The sequence below is a fragment of the Pogona vitticeps genome, chromosome 1, assembly GCF_051106095.1.
Source record: "Pogona vitticeps strain Pit_001003342236 chromosome 1, PviZW2.1, whole genome shotgun sequence".
NCBI classification, from domain to species: Eukaryota; Metazoa; Chordata; class Lepidosauria; order Squamata; family Agamidae; genus Pogona; species Pogona vitticeps.
The window spans coordinates 234,163,272-234,176,950 of NC_135783.1; the positions used below are offsets into that span (position 1 = coordinate 234,163,272).

Sequence of the window (13,679 nt, forward strand, 5' to 3'; positions counted from 1 at the left end):
CTGTGTAGTACAGTTTTGTTTTTGTGGTCTATAGAGGTATCTATAGACATTTGTGGTCTATAGATACAGTGGTGCCTCACACAACGATGTTAATTGGTTCCAAAAAAATCAACGTTGTGTGAAACATCGTTCTCTGAAACACCATTTCCCATAGGAATACATTGAAAACCGGTTAATCCGTTCCAATTGGAACGGATTGCCGTCTTTAAGTGAAAAAACCCATAGGAAACATCATTGAGTGAAACTATGTTTCCTCCATTGGAATGTATTGAAGCCGACTCAATACATTTCAAAGGCTTTGCGAAGTCCGTTTTTGCTCATTTAAAAGTGCCTTACAATGTTTGGAACAGGTTTTAAATGCTTGCAATCGTTAGCCCACCTCCTGAACCCTATGCAAACTTAATTTGGTGTTGTTCTGAGTCGTCCTTAATTTTTGGTGATTTTTTGAATTTTCTCTCATTGGAATGCATTGAACTTTCCGTCCAATGCATTCCAATGAGAGAAAATTCAAAAAATCACCAAAAATTAAAGACGACTCAGAACAACACCAAATTAAGTTTGCATAGGGTTCAGGAGGTGGGCTAACGATTGCAAGCATTTAAAACATATTCCAAACATTGTAAGACACTTAAAAATGAGTGAAAACGGAAGAGCTTCAAAAGCACTGAAGCCGGCTTCAGTGCTTTTGAAGTCCTTTCCGATGTCCCTTTTCGCTCATTTTTAAGTGTCTTACAATGTTTGGAACATGTTTTAAATGCTTGCAATCGTTAGCCCACCTCCTGAACCCTATGCAAACTTAATTTGGTGTTGTTCTGAGTCTTCTTTAATTTTTGGTGATTTTTTTTTCCCTATTTAAATGCACTGAACTCTCCATTCAATTGATTTAAATGGGGAAAATAAAAAAATCACCAAAAATTAATGAAGACTCAGAACAAAACCAAATTAAGTTTGCACGTTTCACAAGGTGCACTATGGAATCCAAGCATTTAAAACAGGTTTCAAACATTTTAAGACACTTTTAAATGAGCAAAAAGGGACATCGTTAAGTGAAATTCCCCCATAGAGAACATCGTTAAACGATGGGGGAAATTCCTCAAAAAAACCCATCGCTGTGTGAATTCATCGTTGTATGAAGCAATCGTTGTGCGAGGCACCACTGTACCTCTATAGACCACAAAAACAAAACAAACATGCAGTCTGCTACCTTTCATGGATTGAGAATAAATTTCACCAGGCCTTCACCAGTGTCTTGTCATTAGTCCAGAAAATTTAGAGTCACAAAAGCTCACTGCAGATGAGTTTGCCAAGCTTGTTTCTTAGATGTAAGTTAGAAAAGAAGCAGGCTATATTGGAGGTGTAGTTTTAAAGCTACAGCTGAGGAAGCTGTTGATTGGATATCACACTCCAGTTCTTCAAACGAAAAAGAACTGTTTGAAGAACTGGGGTGTGATAATCTAATCATCTGTCATTAATCTCCTAGTATTCAGCTTCAGTGGATGGCTCTGGGGAGAAAAAGCATCTATTGTTTTCTCTGCTCTACTACTTAACATACAAGGGTATCTCTAGCCTCCCCTCATTTGCCTTTTTTCTTCCCAAGAGCCATGAGGACAGAAAAAAAAACTTAAGTAGTAGACACCATATAGTGTTTCTGTGCCTACTGATGAGCAGGAAGGAAATAAAAGGTTTACAAAGTCAAATTAAATAATACTATGCAGCCACATGCAATTCTTAATTATCTGCGTCAAACTACACATTAAACAGTATTGTATTATGCTGTTCCATCTGCACATATCCTATATAATTCAAATAATTAGACACATTACAGCTAAGTTAAATGAAGATTGCATTTTGCTCTTCTGGGAAAACCTGGAATTTTAGGATTTCTGAAAACAGCCTAATTCCATTCTAGTTCACTAAAATTGTAAACAATTTGTTCAATGTTATCTTGGAAAAAAATACAAATCACAGTGATGCAGTTGATATGAAATTCTTAAAGAACAATGTTTTTTATTTTATTCACCCACATTAACAAGGGAAGTATATGCTTCTCTGTGAACATTTTTAGAAAATGTAACGGAACAAGGCAAAGCTTTACAAATGGATATATTTACAACCACTAGTATCATAAAGTATGAAGATTCTCTTGATATTTTGGGGGCAGGGGTAACCTTTATCATCAGAAAACATTAGGACCATGGGAGAAACCAGTCTGATAAAAGTACATGATGCAAAAAAAAAAATACTTAGGGAAAACAACATGGTGTATTAAGGAAACTTGAAACAAATGAAGTGCAAAAGGCATGGTGGATGTAGCACATGCATAGCAGGAAAAGCCCAGCTTGATTTGCACTGGTGCTTTATATACTGTACTACAAAGACCATGATCCTTTAGACACTTTCTAAAGTTAAAATAAGTTGAGGAAAAACAACTTGCCTCCAGGTATTTTTTTGGATTAAAGTAAGAATAATGCCCCCCCCTTTTGTTAAGATAAACTGTTTTCTCTGCTGTGCAATCTACGTAGGATCTTTAAAAAAAGAGATGAAATACAAATATGAAGGAAACATGCAACAGATTACTTAAAAGTCCAAAGGATCATAAATTCTCTCATCTTATACAGCTATTGGTCTCCTTGCATTCTGCTCTTACTTGCCCCCAGTAAAATCACTGACACATTTTCTAACATTTCTTTTTCAAAACTGGGTATCTACTTGGAAAATGCCCGCAATTAACTACTCAAGTTTTAAGGTATAAATCACTTCCCTTCCCGTGTCTAATAAACAGCTTGCTTAAGAACACAAAGATAACCATGTCCCATACAATGACTATTTGAAAAACATACATTCCAACAATATATATCTACTGAACTGATAATTCTAAACCTTAATTTCAATAGAGGAACCATTATGATTTACCAGCAAAAGCAGAAAATGACATATTCTGATCATGTTCTAATGATAAAGGCATTAACGTACTTCCTATAGCCAAGCTCCCCATTTTGATTTTCATGAAGTTTAATCAGTGGCAATAACATGGAATTCCCCCCCCAAAAAAAAAGATTAAGCTCAGTGTGGCTTGAAAACAAACCTATCACGTTGGGATAACAAAACTTCCATGTTTGGTACTTGTAGGGCAGCTGGGCAGCCATGGCTGTAATTCACAGGTTACAGTTTGTTTAGACATGGTGATTTTTACTGCAAACAAGAGTCCACTAGATGATGGGCATTCAACAGTTTTGAGTGCTTTCGGTCAGAAACACTAAACATTCACTTGGGAAAAACAACAGTGGTTTGCAGCATGTGGTTCCTCTAAGCTACTGCTGGAGAGTTCACATAAAACTTCTCCTTCATTGGCAGAAAATCTGAGGTAATCATGAATGCAGTCCCACAATCACTTTTTTTTTTACTTTTCCCCACCAGTTGCCTCCTTGTTGAGCCCTCTGATGGACAAGTCATAAACGACCTCCTCAATCTTCTTGACATCATACTTGAGGCCGTCATAACGTTTCCTCAGGGAGTCGTTTTTCAAATTCAGAAGGCGGAATCCAGAATCCAACTCATTGATGAAAGCAGAGATGCGGAGTGGGCGAGAGTAGTCCCCAGCAGTGACACTGTTGACTGCTAGCCTAGACTATTGGACAACAAAAACATGTATGAGCTGAGGAATAAATTTAATGGTTGGGCCAAACCTGGTAGGCCTCCTTACAGTTCCAGACCTAATGAAGGTATTGCCTTCTTTGTAACCTTTAAGACGGGGATGGCAAAAGTCTGGACCACTCGTTGGTGGCTTCCAGCTCCTATAATCCCAAACCATCACCTACACTGGCTAGGGTTGATAGCTGTTCATCCAGATCTGGACAGATACATGCCCTTCTTTAAGTGGATCTCTGATAACGCTCAAATCCCGAAAGGTGTTATTTTTAATATGGTAATATGCCATTAACAAAAAAAGGGCAGCCTTTCAAAAAGAAGAAAACATCAGATACAATTTTTAAAAAGAGAGAATCAAGGTTGGTACGAGGGGTGCTGATAAGTATTGAGCCTTACCCAGAAAAAATTGAGCTAAGAAGCTATAAATTGCAGGGTGTATTGGCCAATTTGTCTACATTCAACAGTGCAAAAATCAACTACCTATGATTTTAACTTAACTTTCATTTTCCGGTCCAAAGTGAACATGGTGGCACCTCCAGAAAAGTTCAGTGTGGAAGAGCATAGGACCATAATCAAGTTCCTGTTTCTCCAAGGGAAAGGTGCAAAGCCGATCCATGATGAAATGTCAGAAACTATGGGTAACAGTCATTTTTCTGGGAAAGGCTCAATACTTACCAGCACCCCCTCGTAATTCTAGCATTTGTAGTAAGGTCATCAACACTTTAGTAACATTGTAAAACATTAACTTACCAGCTCACTAGCAAGAGTCAGCACTCCAGAGAGGTAATCCTCGATGTCCAGATGAAAGCCCCTCTCTCTGTCAGCTTCAACTGCAAATGGAAAGTAATAAACCAAACTCACCTCAAATAAATTTGAAAAAGAATGGGACTCCTATGCCAATGCAGGTCAAGTCTTCATTTTATGCCCTAGTCAGGTGTTCAGATTTTGTTAAAGTAAAGAGGAAGAATCTGTGTTAGCTCTGCCTCTTTTATTGTTATCCCCAGGTGGACAACAGTGGTCTGAAGGCAAGGGCCTCTTCAATGTGCAGACTCCACACAATCTGGAATGCTTTGGATTTTTTTAAGGGTCCCAGCTCATATAGAGAGCCTCCACATCTAGAGGTAGTTACACTTGTTGCTTTTTGCGTGGGGATAGAAACAACACAAGAGGCCAAGATTAGCACATTCTTTCCTCACTCATTTAACTATATTCTGAAGGTCTAATAGACTTTAGGCAAGTCAATTCCACAGCTGAATACCAAAGGGTCAACAAAGATCATATTCTGTGCATGCAGAAGATCCTAAGTACCACTCCTCACCCCTAATCTAATTTAAAGGATTTCAGATAGCAGGATTGAGGAGGGGGGAATCCTTTCCCTAAAACCTTGGAAAGCTGCCACAATTTACAGCAGACGGTACTGGAGAAAGGGTGGAATCCTAAACAGACTAGGAAGCTGAGTCTCCGGAAATACAGTGTGACATCTTCTCTAAACCTGTGAAGCACCGCAATGTCAATGAATCAAAGGTTTGAGTCATTGACATTGGAAGTGTCATATGTTTAGTCTGGCAAGTTACACTGAATCTTGCCCATTTAAATCCCCCAAAAAGTTGGTATGCAGACTCCTTATTGACTAATCCATACTCTTTTTAAGACATAAAGAAACTGCATCCAAGGTTACGCAGAAGTCCAGCTTTTACTGAAGTTTCCAGAAACGTCAAACCTTTTTGGAAATCAACTGATACACCGGCACCTTTTGGTGCTCCAATGTGTATAAACTTTTAAGGAACTCCTGAAATACAGAACTTTGCTACCCCATTAAAACCAAAATTAATTGCAATGAAACTGGAAAAACAATAACTTACTTCCAAGTATTTCTGTAACAGCTTCCCGAGTGACTAAGGTTTCTGTTTCCAAGTAGACAACAAATGCAGCTAAGAAGACCAAACGCTGTAGCACAAACCTCCAGTGTTCATGGAATCTGGATGGAAAAAACAACAGTGAAGCACATGGCTCTTAGCAGACCTTTTAAAATGTTGGCATTTAGATATCAAGATGAAGAGACTGAGCTTACAAAAAACACATCTTCCGTAGTTGAAGTTTTAGATGAGGTAGCTGCATTATTCTATGCTAGCATATCAGTCTAAAGCATTTTTTAAAAAAATACAACAAAAAATATGGTGGCACTTTAAAGACTAACTCCTATAATTTAATGCAAGCTTTTGTGAGCAAGTCCACTTCCTCAAACATCAGACAACATCTGACAAAGTGGTTTTCTCCAGGAAAACTCATATTAAAATATAGCAGTAAGTCTTTAAGTTGCCACAAGGTTTTTATTTTCTTAAAAAACAATGTTTGAATGATTCTAACCTAACAATTAAGCATACTAATCATATATATCTGTCTGCTGTCTTGTAATCCAAAGAGCCAGTCCCTGTGTAAGGGAAGTGGGACAGAATGGCAACAATTATCCCAAGATTATCAGCCCTGTTAGGTTTATGGCCAAGCAGAGATTTGAACTCAGGTTTTCTTAGTCCAAATCCTGCACCGTCTGTCTAGCCTAAAACAAAACAAAACAAAAATCTATCTGTTCATCTACAAAGAGGACCTGAGCTAGCATACTATACATATGTGAAGATTTAATATACCAACAATTATGCGGGCTTTAGCACTTGCTCAAATAAGTTATTCTTCCTTTCAGCAGACACTATTTTCAACCACGGTCTAAAATTGTAGAATGGATGGGATTCAATGGAGCTCTGCTACACTAACAAAATTGCAAGGGGCAGGGCAGGTATACATTGACTAACCTGTAGTATTGATCTGCAGGAAACTTGTTTTTCAGAGATGCCAACTGTGTTTTAACTGTACCAAAGTGTTCTCGAGCCTTCTGACATTTCTTTGGAACTGAAATAAAAAGCAACCAGATGATACACTGAACTAAAAGGGGAAAAAAGTTCAGTGTTTCTTTTTTTAAAAAAGATAATTCACAGAAACAGGAAGAAAAACCCAAGAAACAACTAAAGAAACAAATCTGATGGGGTGGGTTATACCTAGGTTACGCTTTAGTTTCATTAAAATGAATTGCACAGGATAGTCGTTATTAATTTGGATATAGTCCATTCAATGTATCCTCTAATTTTCAGCCCCCCTGGTTGGGGCTCTGCTTCTCTCTTGCATGACTTCGCCCCTGCATCCAGAACATCTTGCTAAAGACAATGACCAGAGTAACCTTGACTTACTGTCCTGAAATCCCGAACCTTGGTGGACTCCTTGTAGTACTGTTAGGATTTCCCGAGCTGTTTGCTCTAGAGTTTGAACAACTTTCCTGATCTCCTGCAAAAGGCAATCAAACTCTCAAAAACAGGATAACACAGAAAAATACAAATTACTGGTGCATTTTTGGTTTCTTCTAATTAAAGAAACCCCGGAATAATGAATTTCTAGATTAAGAGCAATGAAGTTGCATTTGAAAGACTAAAATATTCATTTTGGCAAAAGCTTTTCCAGACTCACAGTCTATTTCATAAAATAAATTCACTGTTTTGAGTTACACAAAGACACATATAAGAGCCAGTGTGGTGGTGTTGTGGATAGAGGGATTATTTAGGGCTGAGGAGAATTTGATTTAAATTAAGGGCGCTGTAAATTAGATGAGACTTGACAACATAACAGATACAAATACAGGACAAACATACCATATTTTTCCATTTATAAGGCAACCCAATGTATAAAATGACCCACCCCCTTTTCTGACCCCAAATTAGAAAATTTCCTAAACCCAGGGCTTAGCGAAAGGGAAAAGCAAGAATCAAAAGGCTCCTTTTGACCACTGCTTTTCCCTTCCTTTGCTAAGCTCCCTTTGACCGCTGCTTTTCCCTTCCTTTTGCTAAGCCACCGGGCTTAGCAAAAGGAAGGTCAAAGGGATGCACATTCACTGAGCCCACAACCAGCGGCGGAGGGAACAGCAGCAGGAGGTAGAGACTGAGGCAAAGAAGCAGCCAGGCTTGGTTGCCTCTCGCTGCTGCCCACTGACTACTGGCGCCGGATCACTCCCTCCAGCAATCGTCTCCTTGTGATTGGGCGGCAGTCAGTGGGCAACAGCGAGAGGTGTATAAAACGAACCTCAATTTTTCCTCTAATTATTTTAGGGAAAAGTGTTGTTTTATACATGGGAAAATACAGTAAGTTCTAAGAAGCAACTTGGGCATCTAGGAGCCATGTGGAGTTAAAAATGGTACATTGTAAATTTATTTGTTTGCATTCTATGCTTGATTCCTGTCTCTCCATCAACACTTTCAAAAGCAAATTAAAATAACAAAACAAAAAAGGATCAGTGTTGGTCCCTAAAGGAAAATTGAATCAAGTCAGATTACTTCTATTAGTATGAACTAAAATGTTTCCTGCACTAGTGCAACTATTAACAGTAACAAGAATAAAGGGACACATAATAAAAGTGAATAAATAAAGTGAATAAATAAATGTATTGAATACAGAGCTCTTCTCCCTTTCTCATAATACAAGAACTGAGGGCTGTTCACTGAAATTGAGTAATTTTGTGCATTTGTATACCAACTCTAAGTGGTTTACAACAACACAATAAAACAATAACCCCAATCACCTAAAAAACCCAACAGAAGACACTCCCAAGTGAACACATACACTAAATACACAACCACCAAAATGATGATGGACTCTGGGAAAACCAATAGGCACAACTTAAATGAGGATGCCCTAAAATGCTTCTAGAAACAGTTGTATCTTTAGCATCCTTTTGGATGAGAGGGAGGAGACCTGGTGGATTTCTACCTGGAGCCCATTCCATAAGGCAGCGGCCATTTCTGAGAAAACATGATAATCCCCATCTTTGCCTCTCTCGGCATGGCAACCTGGAGAAGCAAGGCCTGTAAAGAATTCCTGAGGGAGAGAGGCTCCGACAAATACCAGAGGCCCAAACTGTTAAGGGCGATTCAGTCAAGATAAAAGGAAGCACTTCTTCACACAACTCATAGGTATACTGAGATTCGGTGTTACAGGTGCCAATTTTCATAACTTTAATAAATAGGTAAATTAATAGGGATTAGAGCTATCAATACACTGGTTAGATAATTCAGTGGTTTGGGTATCTGGCTGAGGAGACAGAAGTTATGGCTACTGATTCCCCCACTGTGCCATCCTGGAGTAGAGGCAGCCTGTGTGGCCTTGGGCAAGCTGAACAATCCAGGCCACCCCGAGAAGAAGGGATTGGGAAACTACTTGTGTGTGTGTGTGTATTCTCTGCCTAGAAAACCCTGAAAAGAGTTGTCATAAGTCAGAACTGACTTGATGCCATGCAATTATTATCTGGCAGTGGCCGCTAGGCCAGAAAGCGACATGCCAGTATCAGAGCCCGAGGGTCCCTGTTTATCCGCTTCAAGGAGACCTGTGGAGGCACAGAGGTTGGGTATTTTATTGCCCTCACCTCCTCCTGCTCGAGGGTTTCCCCCAGGCGGTTAGCAGGCCCTCGTTGGAAGGAAGAAGAGCCCACTGGCCTCGGCTGATCGTCTTCAGGGAAAGGGCACAGGAGCCCCAAGCAAGAAATGGACCGGGGGGGGGGAGAGGGGGCGGCGGTCTTTAAGGGGAGCGGGTCTCCCGCCTCAGACGGTGACGCTTAAGAGCGAAAGGCACGGCTTCCAGCCTCACCCTCGAGCGAGCAAGGCTGAAGGCCGGGGCCTCTTCCGGATCCAGCCCTCGAAGGGGCCCAAGGGACGGGGCTGCCCACACCCGAGCGGGGGAAACCGCGCCCGGGCCCGCGCTCACCTCGCGGATATCCTGGTCGGCCGTCAGCACCCCTTGTAACGTGATGAACATCTCGCTGACGGACATGATGACGGGAGCGGCCAGGCTCTGACGACGACGACGACGACGACGCCCGTGGCGGTACAGGTGGCGGTGGTGGTGGTGGTGGTGCCTCCGCCGCCGCCGCTTGAGACCAACTCCTGGCCGGACCGATTCGCGGGCAGTCCCACCACGCTCGCTGTGGCCGCCAAAGAAAGGGGTCCTTCGGCGCTGCGGTCGCAGGGCTGCCCCGCTCGCTGCCTGAGGGAAAGGCAAGCCGCCGATGAGGAGCGGGCAAAGCCGGCAGGCGGGACCCATCTGAGGAGGAAGCGGGGCGGCCTCGGCGAAGACTCGAGACCGGCTGCGCCGCCAAGCTGGCCGGACCTCCCTGAGCCCGGCTCCCCCCCCCCCGTGCTGTGCGATCCCACGCACGAGTCCTCAGCACCCAAACCTCTCTGTATACAAATAGGCCTTTTTTTTTCCCTTGAGGGAGGCCCTTCCTCTCATCGTGGCAATCGGCTCTCTGGGGACAGAGAGCCAGAAGAAACGGAAGGGGCGCTAAGGTGGCAAACATGTTGTCCAAACATTTCTCGAGATGCCGTTTGATCCGCGGGATGTCAGTGGAAAATAACACGCCGGCTCTGTGTTTCGGAGAGCTTTCCCTTGATACATTCTGAATGGGCACCAAGCGACTCTTAAGAGGCGCCCGGGGAGAGAGCCAGGCCGGCTAGGAGGGTTTCCCCCGGGCCCGGCGTTTCGCTCTATGCCCGTCAGCGCTGGCTCGTCGCCCCTCAAAAGAGCTGCTCCTTTCATAATAAAAAGCAGAGACGGAGCCCAATTGTGCGGGAGATCCCCCACCACGCTTCACCGCTTAAAACCTCCCGAAAAAGAAGAGGGGGTCCATTCTCATTCCCGGCGCTTTGCACTGGATAAAATAATGCGAATATTTTAAATTTATAAAATGAACAAGAGAAAGTCGACTTTCTCCCAAAATTCAATATATATTTTTGGGGAAAAAATTTTTTTAAGGAGAGTGTGCGGATCGGCGGGGAAAGGGGCGCGCTTTTCTGTACAGGCGAAACGATAGGCAGCTCTCTCGAGCCAGAGAGCGTCCTCCGATCAAACAGAGTTTTTGGATTGTGTGAACGAGTTAATGCAAGAGCGGGGGTGGGCGGAGGTTAGTCTCCTTGTCGGTTTATTCTAAAGAGCGGTGTTACTGGAGCTCGACCCTGTCTTTAATCTCGTGTGTGTGTGTGTGTACACACATATGAGATATATACACACACGTGAGATATATAGGGAAGAAGGTAGGCTGTAATGAGGGGCACGCGTTCTGCACATGCTGAGAAGGGTTGCATTGTTCCTTTTAAATTCAGTTATGCCAGAGGATGTCTGACCTACGGTTTGTCTGTTTGTTTGTTTATTTTAAATATTTTTATCCCGCCTTTCTCCCTGAAAAGGATCCAAAGCGGCTTACAACAATGAAAGACAATATTTAAAGTTGAAAACAATGAGTATACAACGGTGGTTAACATTAAAAGACATTTTTTTAAAACTACGAGCAATTAAAGCTGTGCCTCCTGTGCTGCCTTATTACGGTGACGAGTACGTACTTAAGATCTGAATCCGAGTCCGCGGTCTGCACGTGTGCACTGACACCTGCCTTTTGTCTTTTCCCCTGCCTATCTATCTGCCCATCTCCCTGGTAGACCCCAGCTAATTGCTTGGTTTTACCAACTCGTGATTGTCAGTATACTGAATTTTGAAACTTGCCGCATACCTGGGGACTTCTTTGCAATAATCGGCATTAAAGCACCAGCTTTTTAACAGGCAAGGTAAAATGCTACACGGGCTAGTAAATTTTATGATCATGTTTACAAGGTTGGTCCCGCCCTATGAAAGTTCCTAATTCACATTCACTTATCATGAGAACGCACCCATAAATCTAAGTTTTCATTATCATAGTTTTGTAACAATATTAGGGAAGTATGTAGACGCTTAGCATTACTACCCAACTTAGTATACCTTGTGTGAGAAAGGGCATGTTTAAAAATGTCTCTTGCTATCATTTCAGCATTGAGCTTAGTCAGAAGGGTGAGCTGGACTAACCTTCTTACCTATCAGATAACAATGTCTGTGCCATATTTCCCATTTTCTATTTGATAATACCGAACGTGTTCACACAGCAAAGCACTAATATCAGGAGAAATTAGATTGTTTGCTCTGTCACTATTAGCCAAGAAATGTGCTTTAAGTCATCTAGATGAGATCAGAAATCTTTTCATGAGGGATTTAATAAAAATGAAATAAATATATTTTTATTTTATAAAAAATATGGGGAAAACACTGGCATCTATAGCATCACCATTAAGGCCATTTATGTTTTTCATTCAGCTTTGGGGAAAACTCCAAAGCAATATATCTTATTATGTATCTTATAGATCAGGTTATTGATGATTGATTGGCAGTAGTAATCAGAAGATCCAATTTTCATTGATTCCAGGATATGTAAATATGCTGTATTATACATGGGATGGTCCTTACATGTTGCCAGACCTACTGACTACCTTTGGATATCTCCAAGCTCCTACACCCACAGGTTGGCAATACCTTTATTAAGATAAACTAGTATAATGCACCAATTAGGGAAACATTTGAGTTCTATAGATCTTTTTAGCAGTCTAGAAAATTAAAAAACATAAAGCTCTGGCTCTCTAGATTTAAAAGGCACGAGCTGTATTTTTTTTCAGTCAGCTGAAGCATTAAAAGCCTGTTGGAAAGTGGATAGATCACTATTGATAGACAGTCTCCTCCGAAATCAATTTTTCTTCTGGCTCAATAAAGGCAAGATTTTGAAATTACTTTCTGGTTGGCACTTAACTTCAATCAAAATACAAATCTCTCTCTCTTTTCCAGCTTAAAATAAATATGGGAGAGGGTATGAAGGGACTGGTGCAATCATTCATGTATAGTGATCACGTTCACTGGTAGAGAAAATCCTATAACCCAAACTCCATGTTATGGTGATTCCTTTATTCTGTTGTTGTTGTTCTTTAGTCTTTAAGTCATGCCTGACTCTTCATGACCCCATGGACCAGAGCATGCTATCGTCCACTTATCCCGGAGTTTGGTCAAATTCATGTTGGTAGCTTCAATTACATGAACCAACCATCTCGTCCTCTGTCGTCCCCTTATCCTCCTGCCTTCGCACTTTCCTGACATCAGGGTCTATTCCAGGGAGTCTTCTCTTCTCATGAGATGGCCAAAGTATTGGAGCCTCAGCTTCAGGACCTGTCCTTCCAGTGAGCGCTCAGGCTTGATTTCCTTCAGAATGGATAGGTTTGTTCTCCTTGCAGTCCAGGGGATTCTCGAGAGTCTCCTCCAGCACCAACAATAATCCAAAAGCATGAAACTGTGTGCAAGCTCTCAGAGTTAACAAGGCCCTTCATTGCAGAAGGCATTACAAAAGAGCTGGGGTGAACAAAATGGAAAAGGAAAGAAGGAATGGAACCAGTCATCTCTGGAGGTGTTGAGTAGTCCAATGCTGGAAGCATTCAAGAGAAAATTGGACAATTGTCACATCTGCTTTGATTTGGATTCCTGCATTGAGCAAGGGATTGAACTTTATGGCCTTATGGGCCCCTTCTGACTCGATTATTCTATGATTCTATGAATTAGAATGAGAGAATGGCAAAAAAAGAGCAAAAACAGACAGATCTGTAAAGTCTTTCTGTCTCCACCATGTCTCAGTTGTGGTGAAGCTGGAGAAACACTCATATGTGGAAATTGCAGGTGACACCCTGTTGGTATTGCAATAACCAGGCTCTAGTTAAAACCAAGGGAGAAGAGTTTAATCTTACACTGTTGTAAACATAAAAGTCCACCTGTGAATTTTAGACGGTCTCCATCTTAAAGTTTTCTGCCCCTAAAAAGAACAGAAACTGGCTAAAATTTAATGCTGGGAAGCAAGTTCAGTTGATTAAGCATAAGTGTGGATAGGATTGTGAAAGGACCAATTCTGTGGCCAGTTGATTACTGTATGTTTTTGTTGTCTCAGATGGAATGTGTGGAACCAGGTATTTGAACAGACCATTATAACTGCCAGTAAACCAATTATGGCCTGTGTCCTTTTTCACTATGTAATCCAGTGGTCTCCAACCTTGGGCCTCCAGATGTTCTTGGACTTCAACTCCCAGAAATCCTGGCCAGCAGAGGTG

At 41.6% G+C, this 13,679-nt stretch overlaps 1 protein-coding gene across 1 annotated transcript; it reads right to left on the reverse strand.

Annotated features, from left to right (window-relative positions):
- Positions 1–1,982: 1,982 nt before the first annotated feature.
- Positions 1,983–9,817, reverse strand: TSN (translin). The gene is made up of 6 exons (XM_020805831.3): positions 9,445–9,817; positions 6,888–6,981; positions 6,456–6,552; positions 5,511–5,626; positions 4,399–4,478; positions 1,983–3,628 (listed from the first exon to the last, which is right to left on the reverse strand). The coding sequence occupies exons 1-6, from the start codon at positions 9,778–9,780 to the stop codon at positions 3,401–3,403; spliced, it is 951 nt and encodes a 316-aa protein (XP_020661490.3). The 5' UTR covers positions 9,781–9,817; the 3' UTR covers positions 1,983–3,400.
- Between the last annotated feature and the right edge of the window lie 3,862 nt (positions 9,818–13,679).